Source organism: Manis pentadactyla, chromosome 3 (genome assembly GCF_030020395.1).
Source record: "Manis pentadactyla isolate mManPen7 chromosome 3, mManPen7.hap1, whole genome shotgun sequence".
NCBI classification, from domain to species: domain Eukaryota; kingdom Metazoa; phylum Chordata; class Mammalia; order Pholidota; family Manidae; genus Manis; species Manis pentadactyla.
This window is the reverse complement of record NC_080021.1, coordinates 101,339,898-101,367,456: the sequence shown is the minus strand read 5'-3', so window position 1 is coordinate 101,367,456 and position 27,559 is coordinate 101,339,898. Positions and strand designations below refer to the sequence as shown.

Sequence of the window (27,559 nt, the reverse complement as noted above, 5' to 3'; positions counted from 1 at the left end):
GGCTGAGACTCCCTTTCCCATGAGCATTGGCCAGTCACACCCTGCCCGTGTGTGCCTTCTGGGAGTCTCCTTTTTTATGCATCTACATTTAGTAACCTTACCCTCACCCTCAATTTGGTGAATATCCTTCTACATATTTCTCTAAACAGATACACATACTTTTACATAAATGAAATTTTTCTGATATGTGCTCTTTGATAACCTGATTTTTTCCTCTGACCTCTGTCTCAAATAACACTTTTTATCTGTAAGTGTAGATCCGCATCATCATTTTACTGACTTTGTGAAAGTGAAGTGTTTTACCATGTATCTAGCCAATTTCTTTGTGAAGGGCATTTAAGTGGTTTCTGAGTTTCACTGAGGTAAATAGTGTGTTGTATCTACATCTCTGTGTACTTGTCAGATTATCTCATTGGGATGAAGCTCTAGAAATTGCATTATGGGTTCAAAGCACATACACATTTTGAGTTTCGATTCATATTATTAGGATTCTTTCAGATAGAACAGGAGGTCCAATTAAAGAAATCTTTAAAAAATAAGGAATTGATTTTGTCCCATAACAAGAAATTTGGAAGTTGGAACATTGTAGGATTAAATCAGCAACTCCATAATTATCACCAAACACATTTTTTTTTCGATCTTGACCATCTGGTACCTTCCTTGTTCTTGCTAGGTCCTCAGACTTGTCCCTTATGGTCACACAGTGGTGTTACAGTTCCAGGCATCACATGACAACATTAGTAGAAAGAAAAGGAGCATTTTCTCCTGTACATCTCTTTTTATCACAAGAACAATACTTCCCAGAAGCTCCCAGCAAATTCCCTCTTGCATCACTTAGGCAAAATTGGCTGGATACCTAATGGGAGCCAGTGATGGTTAACTAAGAAAAGTGCTGAGTAAAGAGAATATTGACAAATTGCTCTCCAGAAAGATTGTATCTACTTATATTTTCACAGTCAGCTCCTATTTTTCCACCATTTGTCAATCTGATAATACATAAAAAGATACCTTGTTTTTGTATTAATTTAATTATTGACTATCTTTTCAAATGTTTACTGGTTTGGCTCTTCAGTTACAGAACTGCCTGACTGTATCCTTTGCCCTTTGTTCAGATTTCTTCCTTATTAGTTTGTAAGTGCTCTGGATATATTAGCAAGAGTAGGTCTTGTGTATTAGGATCATAGATGTTGCAGATTTTTCCACTAATTAGTTATCTATTTTCTAACATTATTTATGGTGAGTTGTGCCATACAGAATTTTTAATTTTTTATGTAGTCAAATTTATGAAATTTCCTTTATGGTTTTTGGTTTCATTATCATGCTTAAAAGTCCTTGCCTGACCTAAGATCAAAAAACATTTACCTGTGTTTTCTTCTCTTAAGTGGATAGCCATAGGCCCCAGCAAACACTAATTAAACAATCCAGCTTCTCCGCATGACTTGGAGAATGCCATCTTCGTTCACATACTAATTTCCATATATGGAAATAATTATGTACCCGAGTTTTAAAAATAAGACATTCAACAAATCCTTATGCTGATTATCTCCAATGTTGAAAGCACTTTGCTTGAGATTGAAAATAGAAACAGAGATGAATTAGACCCAGTGTTTGTCTTTAATCATGTACATGCCTATTATCAAAAAGTACAGGCACTGGACCAAGAGTGACTGATTTGATTCCCACATTGTCCACTTTCAAAAGCTGTGGCCTCATACAAACTTACCCATAATACTTAGCTTCACTGTGCTCCAATTTTCTCTTATGCAAAATAGGGTAATAACAGCAGCACCTATGGCATAGAATTGATGTGAGTCTGGCACAGAGGGAGGACATAATAAATGCTAACTATTGCTTAAACTCAAAGGTTGGGCATCACAGTAGTTAAAGGCATAGGCTCTGGAGATAACATTGCATGGGTTAAGTCATCCCAACATTTACTATTTGGGGGTAATCTCAGGTAAGTTACTCAACCTAAAGTGAAGATAGTAATCACAGCACTTACTTCATAGCGTTGTAACTATTGAATAAATTGAGACCTTTAAACTACTTAGTGTAGTGCCTGACACGTTTTAAGTGCAAAATACGTAAAATTGCTTTTTATTATCCAGGAGGTATTGTCTCGTGATTCCAATTTCAGATGCTGAAATAGACTGAAGGAGGATGGGGACAGCTTTGGGGTGCTCATGGGAACCTTCCTTTATTGAAACACCCACCTGAATAGGTGGAGGGATATTTTCCAAGAAATTCCCCCACCAGCTTCTACATTTTTCTTTGTTTTGGGGTATCAACACTGGGACCCTGGAAGGGACAATAGCTAACATTAGCCACATGGGTTCATTTCCATTGGACTCCACAGTGACTTTCACAAAAAAAATTAGATTTGGACCAGGCTTGCTCTCTCTTTCAATCCTAATATAGTTTGGAATAAGCTCTTTGGTTTTCTGCCATTTTATAAATACAATTACCAGTTAAAGCAGGTATGCTTTGCAGTTTGGTTTTTGTTTTCTCCAGTTATATCCAAATCCATCATTATTGCCTTGACTGCAAAAAACATTTTTAGTTTGACCAGGATATTTTTCTTTTACCCACCACCTACCTTCGAATCCAAGGGAAGACATCATACATGATAATGACAACCTAAAATACCACACATGGCCTCTGAGCACTGCACATTGCATTGGGATCTGTGGTTCACCTGCTGGGAGAGCCTGCTGGTGCAGCTTGGTCCTTCAACAGAGGGCTTCCTGCTGGCCTGCGAGACTGCTGTGCAGAGAGGTCTGCACCATTCCTGCCACTTACCCCTTCTGGCCATACAAGTTGTAGAGATAGAACCACAAGAATCTAATCCATGCTTACGCTTAGATTGGGTTCTCCATCAGCAGTATTTACCTCTTTTGTGAAAGGTAGTCCATTTTTTCTCTAGTTTCAACCATTCAATAGAAAATGGGAAGTCCCTTATATGAATAGTTTTAAAAAATACCTTTCACATTTCTTCTCTTTCAGACTCTTCCATGTTCTGGTCAGTGTTTTACTGATCCAGACTAGACAATGTGCCTAAGAGATAAATGGGGGGCAATATTGCTCATGTGAAACCTTCATAAGATTGTATATCAATGATAGCTTAATAAAAAAATGATAAATGGGGAGAAAAAAGTAGGACGAGAAATAAAGATGTTGAAAGTATGCATTTCAAACTGCATTTATCTAAAGACAATTTGTCCTTGAAAAAGCAAAAGATATGTAAGTTCAAATTTCAGATTGACTCTAGGCCAGTGAATTCTGTGTGATGGATGAATTCAGCATGAAAATAGCAAAAATCCCCTCTCTTTCTCATCCCTAAGAACTTGGGAAAAGAAGAAGGAGAGAAAGTTAACATTTGGGGATGGAGTAACTATTATTTTTGGGTGAGTTTTAATATTTTTTTTAAATCGTGTCCACCAATACAGTCAAATGAACTGAAATTGTTTCTGGGAGATTCTGATGCAGCAAATTAAGGTCAAGTGTATAAATACACACAGTAGATGGGATTTCAGAACTGGCTGCAGGGTGTACTGACTCTTGTCTTGTTTGCTTCATGTTTCCCTGTCCTTGAAATTTCCTGACTTGAAGCAGCAATGCAAAATAGCCAGAGAGCCTGGTTATTTTCTGGTATTTGTTAACATGACATATCTCATAAATCCAGTACTAAGGCGAAGATGATGTGTTAGATACTATATTCAGATTGTGCTGAGAGGAGGAAAAAACCCTCTCTTATTGCTTTCATTTAGTAAGAATGTCACTGTACTTACTGGAATTTTAAAGTAAGGTGCCAGTGTGGGCTCTGCTTACATTGTCTCATCTAAGAGGCAAACAAGTCTAGGATCTGTATCGGCAATATTCCCTAACTTCCACTGACCTCAAAGCAAAACGCTTTAATTACAAAGCTCTTGGAGTCCTCTTCCTTCCCCTATGCCTGACTGAAGAAGATTCTTGCATTTTTATTGTCTGCTGCTTCTTCTATAAGACAAGCCCAAAGTGATACAGAACATGTCAGTCCACTTACTAAGGCTTCCAGGTTTTGTGACAAAACATAATATGTATGTCTGCTAAATATAACCATAAAAAACCCACTTGCTACTTGGGGAGTTGTTAAGAACAGTGATTTTTTTCAAAATAACCTATGAGTAAGAACTTATATTTTTTCTTTTGAATGTCTGAGGGACAGAAAGCAAGAACTCAAGCTCTTTTCTCTCACTAGAAGAGACAAAGTAGCAACTAAGTGCTTAGCTGTAGGTTTGAAATGCCTGAGTATTTGCACGTGAATGAACCAAGCAGATGGTGGGCGGTCTCCTGTGGGCTGTGGGTTTGGATAGGGTGGAGGAGGCTGAGTAGCAGTTAAGAAAACCAATAGCAAATGGTGACACCATGCCCGCAACAGGGGTCCAGGAAAGTGGTACTTGGGACTAGACTGCTACTGGAGAACATGATTTTTTTTTTCCATTTACAAAAGGGAATGAAGTTGGTAGGTTAAAACTGAAAAGAGCAAGTGTCTTTAGAATGACGCAGGCATTATTTACAGTCTTCATAATCCATCAGTTGTTTCAGATGCTTTGTAAGAAAGCAAACAAATCTGGTGATCATTCATCATCAGCTGTGTGTATGCCATGCAGGTTTTAGGTTTTGTGTGTGTGCAGGCATTTTTGCATGTGTTTCTGTATGTCTTTGTATGTGTGTTTGTGTGTCTGTGTGTGTGTAGCTGCAACACCATAGGGATGGGGTGTACAGGGAAGTCTGAAGAAAGGGAATACTCTGTGTCACTGAGGACCTTATTGTCTAGATGGGAACACATCACACAGACATGAAGATGGACATGGCATCTGGAAGGAACAGATCCACTAGTGCCTGTTTATCTAAGGCCACCTGATAGCCTAGGCTTCTTGAATCTTCTTGAAAGAAAATGGAGCATTGATGTATGAATTAATTTGTTAACAGTGACCATGTTGAGTTGCTGGGGACAAAAGACCAGGTAATACTCATGTGGTTGGAGGTGTGCCTTTCTCTGGAGTAAATCAGTGCTCTCACTGCCCTTCCTCCCAGGAAGAAGCAAAAATTGAAAACCCTGAAACATGAACTTGAGAAAGGAGTGGGGGAATTACTTCCTCTCTTGGGAACCATGCAAGGCATTTTTTTCCTGAAAATGATGCCTAGCGAGGCATGGGCCTGGCATGGTGCTGGGCACCTCCCTTGTTCACTGAGACTATCCAGGTACCAGATGGGATGCTGGCTATGTAGCAGACTCTAAGATGCGTCTGTACTTGTAGAGCAATTTTAATTTTTCTGTGCACTCCTCTGAATCTTCAGTAAGGCCTTATAAGAGTTTTGGTCATGTCTCAGTTGCAGTTTTGTTACCAGACTGAGTTGTTCTCCTTGGTGTTTGTTCCTCCTATAACAAAAACAGCATAGCAGATTGAGTTTTATTTGAATTCATTCCCAAGGGAGAAGCAGGCCAGAGTCAAGGTAGACAAAGGCCCCTTTCCATTAGGCAAGAGGCCTACATATTGCATTCAGGCTGGGAGGTACCTCTTTGACTGACAAGGTGCAGTCATTTGATTGGCAGGTCCACCCATATAGCCACCCCTCTCAGCAAGTGGGTCCTTACCCACGATGAGGTGTGGTTTGGGCAGTTTTTAGTTCTATTCGATTGTGCCCACATTGGGACCTGGCTAGGACCGTTTTGGCCTGGTCCCAATAGGTAAGGAAGTTTTCTCCCTGCAAAGCCCTTGTTGTCTTCATATGGGACCCCCTCCCTGGGCAGAGTTTGGGCAGTTTTTTCCTAGAACCTTATCTTCCCCTTTTCTGGCAGCTCATGTCTGTCTTTCTACCTGATATTCCTAACAGTTTGGGAAATTAGGTCGAGGCTTGTATTCATTCCTAGGTCAGAGTTATGCAGGGAAGACAGAATAGGGTCCCTGTCCCCAACCAGAATTGGAGTAGCAGTGGTGGGATGGGGAGAGGCAGTCTCTTCAGGGTCACCAGTAACAGAGGAGGTGATGGGGCACAGCACCAGATGACAGGGCCAGAGCTGTTCGTTCCAGAGCATCCTGAAGACAAGGCCTCCGCGAGCTCTCACGACAGCGGCACCGGCTCAAGGGAACAGTTGAGGATGGAAGAGCAGCTTCTGCCAAATGTATCTTTGCTGCATCATGCTCTGAGTGCTTTCCATGTATTAACTTAGTTAATGCTCACAACTCTGTGGGATTATTCCCATTAGCCCATTTAACAAATGAGAAACCTGAGGTGAAGAGAAGTGACACCAGGCAGTTTGTAAGCGATGGAGCTAAGCCTGCACTCAAAATCATGGCACGTAATAGGTGCCCAGTAAATACTTGTTGAAAGGAGAATTTGAGCTAGAGAGCAGCATGGTAAGCATTTGGGGAGCACACTTGGGAGAAGATGGGCTACACACAAAAACAAAAATTTTCCTCACATTTAATAAAATGACTGCACGGTGAGGCTTAACTTAAAAAAAAATACAACAGCTCCTAAGGAAATTTGGGAGGACAAAAGATTAACTTTAGACCACTATGAATTATGAGAAGCGGAAGGACACAATTTGGCTGACCGCTTTCCCCACACACCGACAACCACACTGCGGGGATTTAAAAGGCCAGAGTCCACCTACCGTCCTAAAGTTCTGGAATGCTTGTGGCCACGTTTCTCCAGCTTCCTGTTCTCAATCAATTTTGAAGACTCCATCTAAGTTGAAACTACCCACTTCACCATTAATTGCTTATTTATGCTGAGATTTATCTCACAATCCCCAAGTCCCCCACTGCACATTTGTAACTCTAATGGGCTTAATTGCTCTGTTTACTATCAATAAACTTCTTTATTTGAAAAAGGTCTGAGAAAGGTTTCTGTACAGATTACACCAGCACATCAGTAAATCAGGAAGGCAGCACCCAGCCAACACTTCTTTCCCAGAGTGACTGGCTTCTCACTTTCTTTCCAGATGATGCTCTGAGCCCCGGGCTGTCTCTGGAAGCCATGATAATTGTGTGCATCCTGCTTTTTGAACTACAAGGGAGGTCTCCACAGTCTGCCAATAACAGACTTTGTTCTTGCAGGCCAGTTCCCATCACATCTCTGAACAAACTCGAGAAACTGTAGGTACCGTCAGTGCGTGGAAATCTCCAGGACCAGAAGGAAAGAAATATTTTTGTCTTAGTAATGACCAGGGAGAGCCCCATTCTCTTTACAAAAATTATCTGCTGTTTTTATTACTCTAAAACTCTGCCATAGTTCTACAATAAATAGGTCCTGCGAAATGGATTGTTATTAAGAGACACATGCAATGACTGAGAAGTCTCAAAGCTCAAAGAATCTCCTAGTTCCAGCCTCACAGTACAAACCATTACAGACCAGCATTTGTGTACTCTGGCGTGAATGTCCAGAGAGACCATTCTGGGTCGTGCAGCTGGCGGGAGCCTTCAGGGCAGGGACAGCATCCTCGTGCTAGCTTGTAGGCTGGCTCATTCTTCAGCCAGATTCAGAGCCATTGGCTACTGCCTGTGCCCCGCCACCCCCAGCTTTCCCCCTCTCTTTCCACTCCACTTCCTCCTCCCCCGTAAGAACCCTCTCCCTCCTCCCCCGTTATCTTGGGATCTTCTGGCAAACAGAAATATGTCTACTGCTTATTGTGAGACTGAGTGCTAGACTGTGTGGTAAATGCCTTACACATTTTTCATTAAATGGTCATCGGATCTGTGAGGTGGGTACCGTTGTCCCCACTGATGGGGAGGAAGCTGGGACTGGACGTCATGGTCTGCCACAGGCCCCTCAGTGGGAAAGCAGCAGTGCCACATACTCCACTCTGCCTAATTCCAAAGCCGCTTTCTATTGCATGCCACTCCCTTGCTGCCACTCCCTTGCTGCTCATTGGTATTAAAATCCCCAAGAGTTACTCCCATACTTTTTGGACTTGGAAATTCCTCTAAGGAGAAATTTCTAACATGGAAAATACTTTTCATCCCTGAAGTTTCACATGTCATGTCATAGTCAGTTTACTTTCTGGATTATTCAGCACTAGTACAATAAAGTTTTTCTTTGGGTTTTCAGAACACAGCTGAGACAGAACTGGACAGGAATATTTGAATTATCCTCCCTGTCAACTGATAATCAGCTGCTGAGCATTAAAGTCTATATAGACTAAAGACTGTATAGAGTTCATACCAACCCCCTTGACACTCTCACCTCGAAACGATGACCTCATGAAATAAACACATAGCTTCTCTTTCTTCCTTGAACATACATCGATTTACACATTATGTTTACAGTCTTTGAGGTTTCCCAGCCCCCTTGAACTCAAGGGCCCTGAAGATAAGAAGCTTTGTAAAGATGATCAACAGTGAATTAACAATTTTTAACAGGAGCTGCTCCAAAGCCATCAGACAGCCAAGCTGATGCCCAGGCAGTGGTTATGGCTTGACTCCAGCTTTAAGACCCTGAAGTGACACCATGTTAGTCACTTCAGGCCTGGGCTCTAGGACAACCTGTCACTTTGTCCTAGGTAGGTGGGATGTCAAACTCTGGGCCACTTTCCAGTGTAGTCTGTAGTGTTCAAGGCCTGGACCTTTTGCCTCCTGCAGACACATTTAGCTGCTACTCTAGAGATCACCATGAAGGCCAATTCCTACAAAGCTCCTTGAGAGTAAAGCTTCCCGTGGAGGGACAAGAGGAGAGCAGAGTGCCCATGGACTGCACACGTGAGGCAGGCATATGAAGAACTCTGTTGCCCTACCCAGGAGCCTGGGCCCTCAAGGCAGTGTTATTGTTTGGGGGCTGCACTGTGAGATGCTGCCATTCCAACTCAAGTACATCAGCGTCTGCGGGGACCTGTACTCCTCAGGAGCCAAGGGGCTGTTCTTCACATCATTTTCACCAGGCAAGCATGCCAATAAAAGCAAGATTCCTAGAGATAAAGAAGTTAAAACAGAGCACTTTCCACTGGTGTATTTCCAGTGTGAAGGATCTCTTCTTTGCTTGACAAATATGTGTAATGAAATTAAAATTTTGACACAAAAGCCATTGAAACTCTGTTCATATCAGGACGTCACTGTGCCTCACTCCCCAATGTTCTGAGAGTGCTGCTGGGAATGGAAGCCCAGCTACTACATCTCCTGACAGCTCAGAAGGAATATGAACCTCATGGTCCCTACATGTAACTGCACAGTTCAGGAAGACCTCACTCTTTCTCTTTTACAGAGAATCTCTAGTGACCAATCCTGTTGAACATGCTTCATAACAGTGGCTGTTGTTGGGAATTTTGTATTTCCACATTGCGATCAGTTTGGATTTCCACATTAAAGCAGCCACAGAAGCATTGTTTTAACCAGTGTCTTCAGGCTGTTTCAGGGCAAAGCCATGCAGGACACTGAATTCCTGCCCATCAAAGCGTTCTGGCTCTGAGGACCAAGGTCAAGACCTGTTCATCACCCTGAGCCAACAGAAGTGATTTCCTCTATTGAGTCAGGAACCAGAGAGGCTGGATCCAGGAATAAGGTCACCAGAGGAACAGTAAAGATGATAGTGGTCTCTGCCTTGGCATTAACAAGTATTAAAATAATTCTGCCTTTCATTTCCTTAAGATATGTCAAATTAGGCCTCAGACTCAGTTGATCTGGAAACGTCTTTTTCAAAAGAAAGCTACAATACAGCTTTGCACGTTGCCATGTGTCATTTTTATAATATATTAAAATAATTCCTTTAGCACAATAGAGAAGAGGAAAATCTTTGCTTCTCTTATTATATTAGTGTCTCGCCTGAGGGTTTCAGCCCTGGGCAAGTTCAGCAAGTTCACTAGGGATTCAATGAGACCGTAAAATGACAGTGGAATGTTGTGGGTAAAAAGGGGCTCATATCAAGCTTTATTCCCACAGTGCTGGGTCAGACGCTAGAATCACATCCACCTCTGCATGCAGAAAGCCCATCTAGGTCTCTGCCTCAGCCCCAGCTCTGCCCCAGGCACTGCCTGTGCTCTAGGCCCTACCTCTGCTCCCAGTCTCTACTCTCTTCTCTAGGCTCTGCATTTAGCACTGGGGGAGCTCTTTTAAAGCAATCCAGGCAGTAATGACTTATTGCTAGCAGGTATGCAAGCATGCGCCTGTTCTGTAGGCTAAGTATTACATCCTCAGGTACACAATGGGTGAGATTAGGATCAGGTGGGAATCCTGGCCATGGAACTCCCATTTTCCCTACAGTTAGCAAGTTCGCACCTCAGGGTTTTATGCAGAGGAAAGTGTCACACTTCTAATCACTGTTTAGAGCAGGAGAGATTGTGTCTTAAGCAGATATTTAATTATTTTAACAAATATGTTGAGGAAAGTGAATCAGAATTTGTGTATATGACAATACATCTGAGCTGATGACCCAGAAGATCTCACTGTATTTGGTTAGTAAACTTGAAAGTATATTTCAATGGTCCAGTTTACTGAAATAGCATTTATTTCTATTTATGCCATACATGTCTCATAATAAATGTGTTTAAACTATATAAATCACTATAAAGCAGGGGAAAATATGATCAAAATATAATAGAAATACTAATCATGGATGTTAAAAGAGGGAATACCCATGCCTAGCTCTATGAAGACTGTGGCATTTGAACACCTTGAAAAAGAAGTACAATCTCAGTAAGAAGAAGTCAAAGGGGGAAGTCCCATCAGACTTTACACACATGAGGTGGGAAAAGCAAGTGGATGCTGAGGGAAGCTCAAGCAAGCAAATTTGTTAGGCTACAGCATCACTCACATGAAGTCATAACAGCGAAAGGACAAGAGCATGTAGACTGAATGGTAAAAGAATCACTTAAATCAATCTAATAGATAAGAGAGGCATTGAAGGTCCTTGAGCAGAGAAGTATTGTTGTCAAAAGCAGTATTACATGAAAATTGCTTTACTAAGATTACTATAACAAAGTACTACAAATTGGGTGGCTCAAAGCAACAGAAATGTATTTTCTCACAGTTCTGGAGGCTAGAAGTGTGAAATCAAGGTGTAAGGAGGGCCATGCCCCCTCTGAGGGCTCCAGGAGAATCTGTGCCATGTCTCTCTTCTAGCACCCACAGCTGCCAGCAATCTTTGGCATTCCTTGGCTTAGATGCAGCACTCCAATCTCTGTCTCTGTCTTCACATGGTATTCTCTCTTAGTGTCTATGTCTCTGTGACCAAATTTGCTTCTTCCAATAAGGATATCAATTATATTGGATCTAGGGCTCACCGCAATGCAGGAGGAGCACATCTTAACTTGACTACATCTGCAAAGACTCTATTTCCAAATGAGGTCCCATTCACAGGCTCCGGGTGGATGTGAATTTGGGAGGGACACTATTCAGCCCTGTCAAGTAGCCAAAGTAGGAAGAACTCACATGGGGAAAGCCTGGCAACAGAAAGATGAGCGAGGAGCCCAGGGCAACAGACAAAACAATGACTGGCGGCTGGAACAGCAGCATTGGGAATGAAGAGAGGGACCGGCACAGGCAGAGTCTAATTCGAGTTTGGGGAGGAGGGAAGTTAAAGATAACCCAGAGATGGGGACTGGGCACCTGGGTCAGGGGTGGTACCGCTAACCCAGATAAGGAAGTAGAAAGCTACAGGAAGTTTGGTGAGAAATCACTTTGATTTCATGTTTGGTTGCATAAAGCTGACAAAAGATATGGCTGTCCTGGTAGCTGGGCATTTGAGGCAGGAGTGTTGGACAAGAGGCCTCTTGTCCCCTCTAATGGGGATTTAGGAATAATCCAGCGAACGGAGACAGAGAAATTATCATCAGTGGGTAAAACCACAGACCATGAGAGGATGAGCAGGAAAGGACAGATGAGAATTTTGGAGAATAACACAGTTGCACATCAGAGAGGAAGACGGGGTGCAAAAGGCAATGGAGAATTCAGGAAGCCAGTGGGCAGAGAGTGAGGTTGGGAGAGGGAAGAAAAAATAGTTTTGTGGATAAATCTCTTGATTTAATCCTTTCATAAACTATAGACATAAATTCTAGGACACTTCCTTCGAGTATCACCTTTATATCCACATGACACACATCAAATTTTCAAGTTTCTTCACAAAATAACATGGAATAAACAGTGAAAATGATTCACAAAAAATACTCCCTTCAAATAGATTTATGTTCCATACTCAGCAAATTCCATGTGGTACATTCAAATATATATATATATATATATTTTTTTTAATTTTGTTATCATTAATCTACAATTCCATGAAGAACATTATGTTTACTAGGGTCCCCCCTTCACCAAGTCCCCCCCATAAACCCCATTACAGTCACTGTCCATCAGCGAAGTAAGATGCTATAGAATCACTACTTGTCTTCTCTGTGTTGCACAGCCCTCCCTGTGCACCCCCATTATACCTGCTAATCATAATTCCCCCTTTCCTTTTTCCCCCACCTTATCTCTCCCTTCCCACCCATCCTCCCCAGTCCCTTTCACTTTGGTAACTATTAGTCCATTCTTGGGTTCTGTGCTTCTGCTGCTGTTTTGTTCCTTCAGTTTTTTCTTTGTTCTTATACTCCACATATGAGTGAAATCATTTGGTACTTGTCTTTCTCCACCTGGCTTATTTCACTGAGCATAATACCCTCTAGCTCCATCCATGTTGTTGCAAATGGTAGGATTTGTTTTCTTCTTATGGCTAAATAGTATTCCACTGTGTATATGTACCACATCTTCTTTATCCATTCATCTACTGATGGACACTTAGGTTGCTTCCATTTCTTGCCTATTGTAAATAGTGCTGCAATAAACATAGAGGTGTATATGGCTTTTTCAAACTGGGATGCTGCATTTTTAGGGTAAATTCCTAGGAGTGGAATTCCTGGGTCAAATGGTATTTTTATTTTGAGCTTTTTGAGGAACCTCCATACTGCTTTCCAAATTGGTTGAACTAATTGACATTCCCACCAGCAGTGTAGGAGGGTTCCCCTTTCTCCACAACCTCGCCAACATTTGTTGTTGTTTGTCTTTTGGATGGTGACAATCCTTCTGGTGTGAGGTGATATCTCATTGTGGTTTTAATTTGCATTTCTCTGATAACTAGCGATGTGGAGCATCTTTTCATGTGTCTGTTGGCAATCTGAATTTCTTCTTTGGAGAACTGTCTGTTCAGCTCCTCTGCCCATTTTTTAATTGGATTATTTGCTTTTTATTCAAATATTTTTGATGACGAAAACATTTTTAATACATAGATAACATGGTAACATGTTGCAAAGTAAAAGAGTATACTTTAAATTTTTTCCTGTCATGTCCTGTCTCTATGCATTTCAGATTTTCACTGTTCCTGAATTTTATATAAATAAAGCCACACAATACATACCATTTTGTGTCTAGCTTCTATCACTCAAAAAATTATTTGTAAGATTTACCCATGTTGTTGAATATGACAGAGATTCATTCATTTTCATTGCTGTATTTTATTCCACTATATGATTATTCAATAGGAATATACTAAATGTTTATCTATTCTACCTCTGAGGGAAATTCAAATCATTTTCATTTTGGAATTATTGTAAATAATGCCTCTATGAAAATCCCTGGGCATATCTTTTGGTGCTCATATGGACACATTTCTTTGGGGTATATGCCTAGTTGTAGAACTTACTTGTAACTACTTCTAATTTTAAATCTTATTTAACAAAATAACTCAGGTATGAAGATTATAATGTGTTTCCCTTTTGATGCAAAAAACAGACAAATTCATAAACAGACAAAAGGACTTTCAATTAGTCAGAATTTTAACTCTGGAAAGTGAATCTGTAAATAAGATGTTGAAATATTGGAAACACTACAACAAGGCAAAGTCTTTTCTAAGAACGTCATAAGAAAGGCTTTTTGAAAAACGTCATAAGGAAGCCGATAGCTCTGAAGACTTTGAAGGACAGAAAGAGCTCTGTTTTATTTGGAGAAAGAAGAAGTGTTCTAATTGCCCAATTTTAGCCTGAAAACTAAAAACAAAACAAAAACAATTGAGCATAACTCCATATACTCCATGACTTTTTCAAAGTACTGCATGTTGCTGTTTTAAAAGCTTAATTATGAAAAAGTAAACCATTTTGTTTTCTCACAAGGGAGTCACATAGTTCCTTTAATTAAGAGGAAAGTAAGACAGTTACTCTACTCTGAAGGCCTGGTGCATGCTACTTCACAGCCCAGAGAAATATGTATTTATATAGGCTTGTTGGTAAGACACAGCCTTCTGCTCACACTCTGCATATTTGTTTCAACCACCTTCCCATCAACACCTCATTAAATAGAACACCTGTGTGCATGAACACTGAGCCCTGCGTCCTCTGCAGGGCTGAACTCTTGTCTCCCCCAGCCCAGCCTCAGTACCTGTGAAGGACGCGTTTGCAGAGTGGGTGAAGGAGACCCCCGAGTTAGCCTATGGGGTGAGCAGCCCACGGTTCTGTTAATGAGGGGAAAGCAGGAGCGCTGCATCTGGACGCGTCACCTGGACTCAGGTCACTGGGTCCGAGCTGGCCTCAGGCAGACAGGCCAAATGAGGCCGAAGTCCCTGCAGCCCGTTCCGTCCTTTCCAAAACACAGTCAGTCTCAGATGAACTTCATACTCGTCCCAACTTTAAGAATTGCATCATTGCTTGTTTTTTGCTCCAACGTTAACTTCAACTAAATTCCTTTAGTACCATTATTGAATCTCTCCATTACACAATGGAGATGCTATTAAGATTATCTTGTAAATGAATACCAGACATTTTCCAGTAACCCCCACCCCCCACCACACACACTTTTTAACTAGCTTTGCTTCCTCACAAGAACTCTCTCTGTTTTGTTCAACAGAAGCATGATTTTCCCTCAGTGATAGGGAACAAGTGATTGTTCACAAAGCTAGAATATTGTGCATACAAGCCTAGTATAGTGGTTATATCACTGAGTCTGGGGCCAGAAGACTTGGGCTCATATTCAGACTCCACCACTGGACTGGCTGTGTGACTAGAGTTAAGTGACTTAACCTCTCTGTTCTTGAGTTTCATCTGTAAAATGGGGGGTGATAAAAGGGATAATCACCTATAGCACTATTGTGAGGATGGAATAAGGCACTTAGCATGATGCCTGGCATGGAGTAAAGATTAGGTAAGAAACAGACAGGTGATAGATAATATAGAGGATAGGTAAGCAAGTGAGCAAACAATAAGATCTTACTTAGAGATTAGAAATGCAAATGTTTAGATGTGAAGGACCTGTCTCACTATAATTACATACATATAAAACATCTTTTAACAAAAAGGATATTATTAAGCAATACAAGTAAATGGTCTAAGTACAGGTCATGTTCTATAAAAACAGTCTAATAGCTCACGAGTCTTAGCATGTCCAGCCATGAGGTTAACAGCTTGGTGCTTGCAGCACATTCTGAAATCCCTGAAACCTCAATGCAAATTCAGTAGAAAACAGCAAGCTTGGTAAATATTTAATATGTTTAATTAAGTCAAATTAAATTAATTATTCAGTTTGTTGGCTGCTATTCTGTAATGACTTTTTACATGTCTAAGAAATTAATGGTGTCTACACTGTCCCATTCGTAAATGCTCAAGAAATAGTGTCCTAAAGGTCGGTATTACTTTTTCATCCCAACGCAGCTAGTGACCTTGAGAATAAGTGGAAACCTAAACAGAGATTAGCAAGGGAGTGAAATAGAAGCCCGTCATAAATTTAAAGAGGCAGTAGGATCAGCCCTGCTGATAAAAGTCATGGGTAACAAGTCTTTGCTCAACAAAGTCGCAGGGGAGTCTTCAGCCACATTCAGAGGTGCTGACGCTGTCATGTATCTCAGCACAGAGTGGAAATTCTGAGATCCTTTATAGCCTACACTGCTGATCCTTTCTGAGATTAGCTTCTGAGTTGGGTAGATTTGAAATTGAATAGCTGACAAATGTTATCAATTTTATACAGTCCACATCTGATCAGGTGTCATGGTCCAAAGTCTTTCAAGATTCAATCGTTTCATTGCTTTGATCTCTTCTCAAGGCCAAAGGGAAATTTTACCAAGGGGGATTATTTTTGGATGAATTACCCTTTGCTCTTGCTTAGTGTGGTTTTAATTTTCATTCACCCTAACAGGTGTGTTTTCAGGTATGTAATACAGAGATGCATAAGGGAACCATTAATAAGGATTCTCTTAAATTGCCTTTAAATGTGGACTTCAGTGGGTAGATGGGTCTAACACCTTGTTGCTAATCGGTAGTTTATGTCCATTATTGGAATATTTATGAGACACACCAGCTGGACCCATTTGGATCAAGGAAATCTTGGTATATAAAAGGGAATTACTATTAGGGAATTTTTGTGAACCAGTATTTTCACTTAAAGGAGATTATAAATTGAAATAAAAGTGAGATGCCATTTTTCACCCATCACATTGCCCAAGATTCAAAAGTTAGCTATCACACCGTGGGGCTGGAAGGGCCAAGAATCAGACAGTCTCTATTTTATGGGAGTGCAAATTGGTACAAACTCTGAGGAGAAAATAATTTACAATATATATTTTTTAAATATACATGAACTTTGAGCCAGCAATTACACTCTACCTTATAAATATTTTAGCACATATGCAAAATGAATGTTTGTCTTATGTTAGTGACAAATACCCACCAATAAAGGATGAGTTAAATGAAATATTCCAGACAATGAAGTACTATTTACAGTTGTAAACATTTGTGATAAATATTATATATACATAAAACATATAAATGGTAACTTTCATGTCTGAATCTGATGAGCACATCTCTAGAAATAGTAAAGGTGGTTGCCTATCATGGGAGATGGGTACTTATAGGTCAGAGGCGTAAAAGAAACTAACTTTTTATCTCTACTAACTTGTTAATTTTTAATTTTGTATCATCTGCATATATTACCTATTAAAAATCATTAACAAAAAGAGTTTCAAAAAAGAGGGACTCAGGCACAAGAACAGACTCATAGACCAATGGAACAGAATAGAGAGTCAAGATATTAACCCAAGCATATATGGTCAGTTAATATACGGTAAAGGAACCATGGACATACAATGTGGAAATGATAGCCTCTTCAAGAACTGTTGTTGACAAAACCGGACAGCTACATGTAAGAGAATGAAACTGGATTACTGTCTAACTCCATACACAAAATTAAACTTGAAATGGATCAAAGACCTGAATGTAAGTCATGAAACCATAAAACTCTTAGAAGAAAACATAGGCAAATATCTCTTGAATATAAACATGAGCAACTTCTTCATGAACATATTTCCATGGACAAGGGAAACAAAAGCAAAAATGAACAAGTGGGACTATATCAAACTAAAAAGCTTCTGTACAGCAATGGACCCCATTAGTAGAACAAAAAGGCATCCTACAGTATGGGAGAATATATTCATAAATGACATATCTGATAAGGGATTGACATTCAAAATACACAAAAAGCTCACGTACCTCAACAAACAAAAAGCAAATAATCCAACTAAAAAATGGGCAGAGGATCTGAACAGACACTTCTCCAAAGAAGAAATTCAGATGGCCAATAGGCACATGAAAAGATGCTCCACATCACTAATCATCAGAGAAATGCAAATTAAAACCACAATGAGATATCACCTCACACCAGTAAGGATGGCCAGCATCCAAAAGACAAACAACAACAAATGTTGGTGAACATGTGGAGAAAGGTAAACCCTCCTACACTGCTGGTGGGAATGTAAATTAGTTCAACCTTTGTGGAAAGCAGTATGGAAGTTCCTCAAAACACTAAAAATAGAAATACCATTTGACCCAGGAATTCTACTCCTAGGAATTTACCCTAAGAATGCAGCAGCCCAGTTTGAAAAAGACATAATGCACCCCTATGTTTATCGCAGCACTATTTACAATAGCCAGGAAATGGAAGCAACCTAAGTGTCCATTAGTAGATGAATGGATAAAAAAGAGGTGGTACATATACATAGTGGAATATTATTCAGCCATAACAAGAAAACAAATCCTACCATTTGCAACAACATGGATGGAGCTAGAGGGTATTGTGCTCAGTGAAATAAGCCAGGCAAAGAAAGACAAGTATCAAATGATTTCACTCATCTGTGGAGTATAAGAACAAAGAAAAAAAATGAAGGAACAAAACAGCAGCAGACTCACAGAACCCAAGAATGGACTAACAGTTACCAAAGGGAAAGGGACTGGGGAGGATGGGTGGGGAAGGGAGGGATAAGGCAAAAAAGGGGTATTACGATTAGCAGACATAATGTGGGGGGTAGGCACAGGGAAGGCAGTATAGCACAGAGAAGATGAGTATTGATTCTATAACATCTTACTACAGTGATGAACAGTGACTGAAATGGAGTATGTGGTGGGGACTTGATAATAGGGGGAATCTAGTAACTACAATGTTGCTCATGTAATTGTATATTAATGATACCAAAATTAAAAATTAAGAAAAAAGAGAGACTCAGTCTTGTGGATAGAAATCATGTTGTTTACTCTCAGGCCCGTGCTTAGAAAAAAAATTTCATTATAGACCGTTTCCAGAACAAATGTGCAGGGGCATGGGTTGAGCAAGAAGTGAAATAAACATCACTCCTCTGTCCCTTGGTCTGACTTTACCCTTTCTCCATGCCTTTCAAAGTGAAGGCAGAGTGACCATAAGTGATTTGGGAGCGTGCAGTAAGGATGTGTGCTTCCACAGTCTGCACTGAACTCTAGAAAGGAAGGTGCCTCAGAAAGCACAGGTGGTGGAGCAGAGATGATTATCCTTGGCATATGCATGATGTGCCCTGCTGGTGGTGATGTCAGAATCTTTACAAGCATCTTTTACTCCAAATGGTAGCGCAAGTGACAGGTGACTAGACTGAGAGAAGATCAGGCAAGTTAGGTGTTTCTCTCCATCAAAAGCCGAGAGCACTGGTGTGTATGCCTGACACAAATTTCACTGTCTGTTAGTTTTGAAAGTCTTGAAATTCATACTTGTGCACGGGCAGGGGATGTGGATGTGGGAGACAGGGGTGGAGCCGGCAGGGAGGACAGATGTAGAGGAGTAGAGCCTTTGTACTTGTCACAGAGGCTATCAAAACTGAACATGCATTGTGAGTGGGGAAGACAAGGTAGGTAGTGTTAGCCTTGGGACACAAACTTGGGAAGAATGGGGCAGATCCCGTGAGTGTGGTCTGCTGATTCTATTGCTCTGATCCACTGCCGTGCCAGCCTGCCAGGGGCCCTATACAGGCAGACCTTTAAATTACCATGTCTGTGCTCTGAGAGACAGCTAGAGCAGACAAGCAAGCCTTTACGATGAGACCTAGACAGGCAGCTGTCTGTAGGGCCATCAAAAGAGCCTGTTTTACTTAAACAAGCATAGTATATTTAAAATCCCTCTCTTTCTAGTTGTAAGTTAAGGCAGACAAGTACATCAATAGGATATTAATATCAGTCACTTTAACTCATATTGTTGGGGGTTTTTTGCACTAAAAACTGGGTCAGTGAGACATGAGTGATCAAAGTAAAAGCCAGTGATTTTGCTTTATAAAAAAAATCTCAGTTATTATTTCATCAATGGATCCAATCTCTGTTTAGATTCACCAATCAAGGCACTAGAATGGTTACTAGGCTATTTTAATGACCAATCCTTATGAAGGGAATGGTGATCTGAGAGCCACTGCTTTGTACCTCATGCTCAAATAATGGTTTTTGTCAAGTAGAAAATCACTGCCCTAGGGTGGACAGAGAGACCTCTCTAGAAAAACATTTTTGCATATTCAGTTGCCCATTGACTTGGGCTTACACACTGTTGCACTTAATAGAAATTGCTTGATACAAGCTGAACTATGATCTAGTTGAACCAAAGACTTCAACCCTATAGCATGCTTATGCTTCTTAAGTGATGAGTTGTTTTCTAGGCACAGGGTAACAGTACTCTCTAGAAGGCTGATGTGCCTACAGCTTCCCTAGGAAGGACTGAGGGGAGTTGAGTCCATGTCTGTACCGGAATTCGCCAGTTGCCCCCTTCTAAAGACTTTCTTTTGTATGAGTCCTATCACCAAAATGTAGAGGCTGCTGGGGAGTTTTCACAGACAGTGGAGGAGGAGATGGCCACCAGGATTCAAACAGACAGAAAATCAAAATTTAAAAACATACCCGCAAATGTTATTGAAATGTGCAGAAAAAACTCTAGTATTTGCCTACCATGTCAGGCGTGTTGCTGATTAATTGTTCTTAACTGGCAAGACCCAGAATGGTGGTGTGTTCCAGATCTTTTTCAGGTGGCCACTAAGCTTTGGTCAATGGTTAACATTCTTTTTTTTCTCCCACATGAGATTTATACCATCAACTTGATATCTGTGGGATGGTTTTGGGTCCTGTACTGCCAGTATTGAGACTCTGGCTGCCACCTTCCCAAGCCCAGTGGCCTCTGGGCTCAGATCCTTAGGCTCCATCACTGCCACCAGCCATGCCCTTGCCCTTTACTGCCACAATGCCACAAACCCCATTCTTGGGAGGTGCACTCTCCCCTCACTCACTCCTGTTCATGGCCTTTCCCAGGGGGTAGGAATGATGTTCTCCCTTCCACCTTTATCAGTGAGCTCTCCCTGTTTCTCCAATTCCCAGAATGAGAGTCCCCAATAAGAAAGTGTACTCATCTTTCATATCCCCCCAAAGAGATAGTATAAAATTACGCATCTTGCCACATCTCTCAAGGCTGTAAGGTCTTGAAGAAAGAGCCATTTCTTGATCTTCTTTGCAGCCCTAGAGTCCACTATCTTGTCCAGTTGCTGAAGAAGTATTTGTAGAAAGGTTGCCTGAACAAATGAATAAACAAATATACCAATTCGATCTTAGCATTGATAAAATTTCTCCACAGTTACCCAATATAAATATCAATTAGAATATAGTTACTTTAAAAACTCCCACTTTCAACCTTTCCAAGCCCTCCTTTACCAGGTTTTCGTATATTGTTAAGTACCGACGCCAGTGAACTTGCCTTATAATAATGTGCCTTCAACAGTTTCCCTGCTTCAAGACTGCTTGGGTCCTGCTGCCTCCAAGGAGCCCACTTACCACACATGGCTCACATCATCTGCTAACACCAGGACTCATAATAAGTGTCTCTTCCAGGTGACATCCACCCCCACTGCCAATTTCCTCTTTCTGTGTTCATGCTACCTCTCTTCTTGTCAATTTCTCCCTTTTGGAAACTGTGAAAGTGATTTTGTTCCTCAAAATAGGATGTTCTCCTCAGATACATCCTCCTCAGAGCCCTAGCTCCAGAACTAACCACTCATACTACCCACATTACGTATCCCTGAATTCTTATCCCTGAAGTTTGCTAGTTATATTCCAGGAGAAGCCACTACCTGGGACTGCTCTTAGAACCATGTGAAGTCATTGCTGGGAGTGGGACACTGACTGCCTTAATGGGTAACATTAACCCTGTTCCCTTGGCTAATTCTTTGTCCACCTGAGGAAGAGGATTAATGAAATAAACAGTCTATCTTTATGAAATTCCAGATATTCAAAATATTTTGTCCAAATTTAATTAATAAGTAAAGGGGCTAGAGAAAACCTGAGTTTGAAGGGTCTGCTGGGATTGCCAGGAAACCAGAGCAGTACTGCCTCTGTGCATACACCTGTCCCCCCAGTAGTGTCCTGGTTATGTGGCCAGTGTTCACCCAGCACTCTCTCACCTCATAGAAAAGGCACTTGGCTTTCTGAGTACCTTCCAGGACAGCTATAGTTTTAACCAAAGGTGGCAACCACATGGCAAAAGTCAGCTTGTGTTGTCTTTGTTGCTGACGCTGTTTGCAGTGACAGCAGACGTGGCCAATGTGCTAGCTGATAAGAGGGTCTGTGAATGTACATTCGCCCATCAGGGAAATCCATTTTCTGTACATTCTTGGCTATCGGAGCCATTCATCACAGTGCTGCCACCCCCTCCCTAGTGCCTCTGCCTAACAAAGATGCCTGTGATGAAGCCCACTCTAGTTCCTCTACCAGAGGCCCAAAAAGAAAATCAAAACCGTAACTCAGAGAACATTTATGTACAACTTATGACCAATTGTCAAACTGAACTACTCTGACAGATTCCAAATCTGCTTTAGGAATAGCATGATGATTTTAATCAATTTTTTTTCTTTGTCCTTTATGGTTATTTTGTTTAAATGTTAAATGCTGAATTAAGTGGGTCTGTACCTCCTTTGGGAAAATGAAAATTCATGGAAAGATGCTAAATTGGAGAGTTTCCACTGTTCCCACTTTGGAGAGCTCTGACAAGAAGGGGGGAGGTTTATTATAAAGCAGAGATGCTTTATATTTATAGTTCCTTCTCAATTTCACATGCGTCACCTTCTCCTTGGCGTCAGTATTGACTCTTAAGTGGTCACACCACTCTGCTTGGAGTCAGAGACCAGAGCTCATAGCCTAGAACTAAAGTTCAAATTCACAGAGACAGGAAGTAGAATGGTGGTTCCCAGAATGGTGGGGGACAAGGGGAATGGGGAATTTAATGAGTGCAGGGTTTCAGTTTTGCAAGCTGAGAAGAGTCCTGAAGACTGGTGGCTCACGATGTGAGTGTGCTCAAAGCTGCTGAGCTCTACACTCGGACACAGGGGAGATGGCAAATTTTATGTGTATTTTACCACAATTAAATTTTTTCAGTTAAAAAAAAGCAAATCTTGGAAGCAGCAAAAGAGAAATGGTGGATATTTTTTGACTGGCAGGAACTTGAGGAGTTGACACGAGAGATTACGTTTTTTTCCTTGATGTTTATCTACTCTTGCCGAGGAGGAGGTGAAGACAGAGGATGGGGGAGTGTAAGAGATCTAATAATACTCTGAGGAAAAATTAGTCCCCCCACAACTTTTGGTTCCTTGTTTTTCACAAGACTATGTGCTTTTCTGTCATCATGTACAGAACAAGGTCTGATGGTTTTTTTACAAAGAACTATTGATGGTGGGTCTGTGTGAATTGCCCTAGCATTGGTCACAGCCAACTTCTGTGGGACCCACTGCCCCCGCTCTACAATACACTCCAGTGTGTCTGGCCATTTATGAAAGGTCAGAAATGAACTGAGAAATGGACTAGAGTCAGAAACATGTGGCTCTATAAATATCGGAGTCCAGCGGCTTAGTCCATTTTTCCCACTGCTGCATCTCACCCATTTCCCTGTCTCTTTCTTTCACCTGCTGTTGGGGGTCCCTGTGTTTTGCACAGCACCTCAAACTGTGAAGTTATAGAGAGCAGGTGGTGGCTAGGTGCCTCCCTTGGGGACATCACTTTGTCCCAGTCTGGTCTATAACACCATAGACATTGTTTTTTGGTTTTTGTTATTTGTCCTTAAAGATTTCTGGCTACAAGGCTTTAGTAGTACACTCTGCAGTTTTCTGTTCTGTTCTAAGGGTTTCCACTTGCCATTAACCACGATTCTGCCTTGCAACTGTATTTGCACCAGCCTTGTTTTCTGAGCTGACAAGTTTGCAGGTCTGGGCTGTCGGAGGGGCCTGAGTGCAAACTGGAACGTTCGCTATGACGTTAGCTGCCAAACTGGAAGACTTTGAAGTGACCCTGGAACACCTGCTCATGGATGTGTTTGTAAGTAAAGGCTATTGCTTACTCCGTGATGGCAGGCCCTTCTCTGCCACCAACGAAGTCTTGGCAGTTTTGTTTCCATTACTGAATCTGATTCTTTTCCACAGTCTTCCGATTCTCACAGGATCCTTATTTCTTATTGAAGTGCCTTGGGGGAGGAAACTATAAAGTCATTGAATGCCTGAATGGTGCAGAATAGGCTCTACAAATTGCATAGCAGAGAATTACAATACATAGTGTTTTAAATCCAGTAACTTTCAGAAGTCTGAATGAATGGGTTGAAGAAATATAAAACATTTACCAAGAGACAAAAGCAGCTTCAATAAGCATTCCCTGGGAGAATCAGATTTGTTTGTGAAGTGAAGCCATTATTCCAGGGAAAAAAAAAGGAAGCTGGGCTCAAAATACTGTATTTTGCAGAGAGAATGTGGAGGGCAGTATAGACCCTGCACCTTGGTCCTGGCCATTGTCATAGGTATTGGGTCATCAAGACTTCCTTAGAACTGATTTTATGAGATGAGGCTGTTTAAATGACTGGTTTTGAAGGAAAAATGCAACTGACAGAGACACTTGTATTCCTATGATGATTTTACAGTCTTTGAAAACTCCTGGCATCCTTAGCAACTTAAGTATTACTTCTACCCCAAACCAACCACAGTCATTCTTTCTGCTTCTCAGGGTTTCTGTTGGTGCTGTATCTTGGTTTTGCGGTGTGGATGGAGGCTTAGAGCGCTAATGCTGTGTGAAACACGCAGGTGGCAACCCAGTTGAAAGGTGTCCTCCTTCCAAGAACAACACTGGTGCTGCCCTGGGAAAGGCAGCTGGGGTACATTTTCAGGACAAGCCAGTGGGCATCTCAAATCTGGAAAAGGCTGTGGAGCTTGGCTGTTTTACTATATATTTCCAGGTCCCTTTCAGGAACCTTTCAGGGAATGGTGTATTTTGGCCAACATGAGAGTCTGGGGCATTTTTTCTTTATTGATTTACAATTTGTCTGCAAATTGAGGCAACATCCTGCTGGCAAGATTCCCAGAGGGAAACACCCTTTCCAGGGCTGGGTATGGGGATATCAGTGACTCTCATTCATTGTAACTTTGGGGCTGGGAAGTTATGCCTTAAGGAGGACTGTGTCAAGAATTAAGTGAATCCTTCTGAATTTCCAGTGACAGGAGATTCATGGCTGTGTCACCAAGTAAGTGGAGGCTGAGCAGCAGGATGTGGCAGCCTGTTTGACTGCTGTTTTCCTCTGCCCAGCCGCCACTGCCTGCCGTGGTGGTAGGACTTGTGGGGGGTGTGGCTGGGGGTCTCGTGTGTGGGTAGTCTGCGGCATACAGAAGGTTTTTGTAAGCTTGATCACCTCAGGGAGTTGTTTTATTTAAATACCACAAAGTTGTTAATGTGTTCCCCTTCTTTCCTTAACTGCCCTCACCTCCCCCACATTTCTCTAATATTTAATCCTGTTTGGAACGTCCCAGACACCCTTTCTCCTGGAAAGGAGTGCAGTCACACACTCCATCTTTTTCTGTAAATACAACCCATAATTTCATGGCCCTGATTTAGGTCCTTACTACCTCTCATTGGAACTAACCATCTAATTATTCTCCTGAATCCAGCATTTCTCCTCCAACTTACCCTACCATTATCATCTGCATATCAACCTCCCCACACTCTAATTTTTAAATTAATAACAAATAATTTTTTTTAGACTAGTTTTAGGTTCACAGGAAAATTCAGCAAAAAGTGCAGAGATCCCCATGTACTCTTGTCCCCATGCACTTAACGACCACTCCCACTATGGATATCTCACACTGGAGTGGTACATTTGTTACAGTCAAAGAACCTATATTGATACATTATCATTACTCAAAGCCAATAGTTTACATTATGGTTCACTCTTGGAATTTTGTACACCCCATGAGTTTTGAAAGATATGTATCTTGGGTTTTAAAAAATGTGTAATGACATGTATCCACCATTGTAGTGTCAAACACAATAGTTTCACTGCCCTAAAAATCCTCTGTGTTCCACCTGCCTATCCTTCCGTCTTCCCTAAAGCCTAGCAACCACTGATCTTCTCACTGTCTGTGTAGTTTTGCCTTTTCCAGAATGTCATATAGTTGTAGCTTTTTCAGATTGGCCTCTTTGACTTAGTGATATGAATATAAGTTTCCTGTGTCTTTTCATGGCTTTATAGCTCATGTGTTTATAGTGCTGAATAATATTCCACTGTCTGGTTTACCACAGTTTATTTATTCATTCACCTAGTGAACCTAGAACATCTTGGTTGCTTCCAAGTTTTGGCAATTATGAATAAACTGCTGTAAACATCTATGTGCAGGTTTTGGTGTTGATATTACTGTCAGTTCATCTGAGTAAATACCAAGGAGCTCAACTGCTAGATTGTATGGTTATAGTATGTTCAGTTTTACAAGAAACCACCAGGTTGTCTGCCAAAGTGGTTGTGCCATTTTGCATTCCCACTAGCAATGAATAAGAGTTCTTGTTGTTTCACATCTTTGCCATCATTTGGTGCTGTCAGTGGTCTGGATTTTGGCCATTCTGATAGCTGTGTAGTGGTATCTTATTGTCTTAATTTGCAATTCCTTAATGAGATATGATGTTGAACATCTTTTCATATGCTAACTTGCCATATATGTACTTTGGTGAGGTGTCTATTCAGGTCTTTTGTCCATTTTTAGTCTGTTTGTTTTCTTATTGCTGAGTTTAAGAGTTCTTTGTATATTTTGGATACCAGTCATTTATCAGATGTGTTTTCCATCTGACAAATATAAATATTTTCTCCCAGTCTATGGCTTTGCCTTCTCATTGTTTTGGCAGTGTCTTTTGCAGAGCAGTTTTTCACTTTAAGAAGTCCAGCTTATCAATTATTTCTTTCATGGGTCTTGACTTGGTATTATATCTGAAAATGCACCCCCATATCCAAGATCATATAGGCTTTCTCCAATGTTATCTTCTAGGAGTCTTATAATTTTCTGTTTTACATTAAAGTCTGTGATTCATCTGAGTTAATTTTTGTGAAGGTTATAAGGTCTGTATGTAGATTCATTTTTGTGCATGTGCATGTTCAGTTGTTCCAGCACCATTTGTTGAAAAGACTGTCTTTTCTCCATTGTAGTACCTTTGCTCCTTTGCCAATGATCAGCTGACTATTTTTATGTGTGTCTGTTTCTGGACTCTCTACTCTGTTCCATTGATCTATTGTCTATTCTTGCATCAATACCATACTGTCTTAGTGTAGCTTTATAGTAAGCTTGAAGTTGGTAATGTTAGCCCTCCAACTTCATTTTTTTTTCTATCAATATTAAGTGAAGTAATCTGGGTCTTTTGTCTCTGCATATAAACTTCAGAATCAGTTTATTGATATCCACAAAATAATTTGCTCAGATTTTGATTGAGATTGTATTGAATCTATAGATCAAGTTAGGAAGAAATGACATTTTGACAATATTGAGGCTTCCTACCCATGAACATAGAATAGTTTTCCATTTAGTTCTTCTTTAATATCTTTCATCAGAGTTTTCTCATTTCCTCATATAGATCTTGTACATATTTTGTTAGAATTATATGTATTTCTTTTGGGGGTGCTAATGTAAATGGTAGTGTATTTTTAATTTCAAATAACCTTGTTTATTGCTGGCATATAGGAAAGTAATTGGGTTTTATATATTAACCTTGTATCCTGAGCCTTTCCATAATCACTTATTAGTTTCACGAGTATTTTTGTCAATTCTTTCAACTTTTCTACATGGACAATCGTGTCATATGTACAAAGAGTTTTATTTCTTCTTTGCCAATCTGTACACATTTTATTTATTTTTCTTGTCTTATTGCATTAGCTAGGATTTTCAATACAATATTAAAAAGCAATGATGACAAGGACATCCTCACCTTAGTTCCTGATTGTAGAAACCTTCAAGTTTCTCACCA

General features: G+C 40.8%; 1 protein-coding gene across 3 annotated transcripts in view; it reads left to right on the top strand.

Annotated features, from left to right (window-relative positions):
- FRMD4A (FERM domain containing 4A) overlaps window positions 1-27,559 on the top strand; it is a 573,879-nt gene that overhangs the window by 226,816 nt on the left and 319,504 nt on the right. Inside the window, exon 1 of one of the 3 annotated variants that reach the window (XM_036908066.2) lies at window positions 23,231-23,614. The exons of the other annotated variants lie outside the window; for them this stretch is intronic. Within the exon in view, the coding sequence (XP_036763961.2) occupies window positions 23,549-23,614 (66 nt within the window). The 5' untranslated portion in view covers window positions 23,231-23,548. Of the gene's footprint in view, window positions 1-23,230; window positions 23,615-27,559 lie in introns of those variants that run through there. 3 annotated transcript variants of the gene reach the window in all.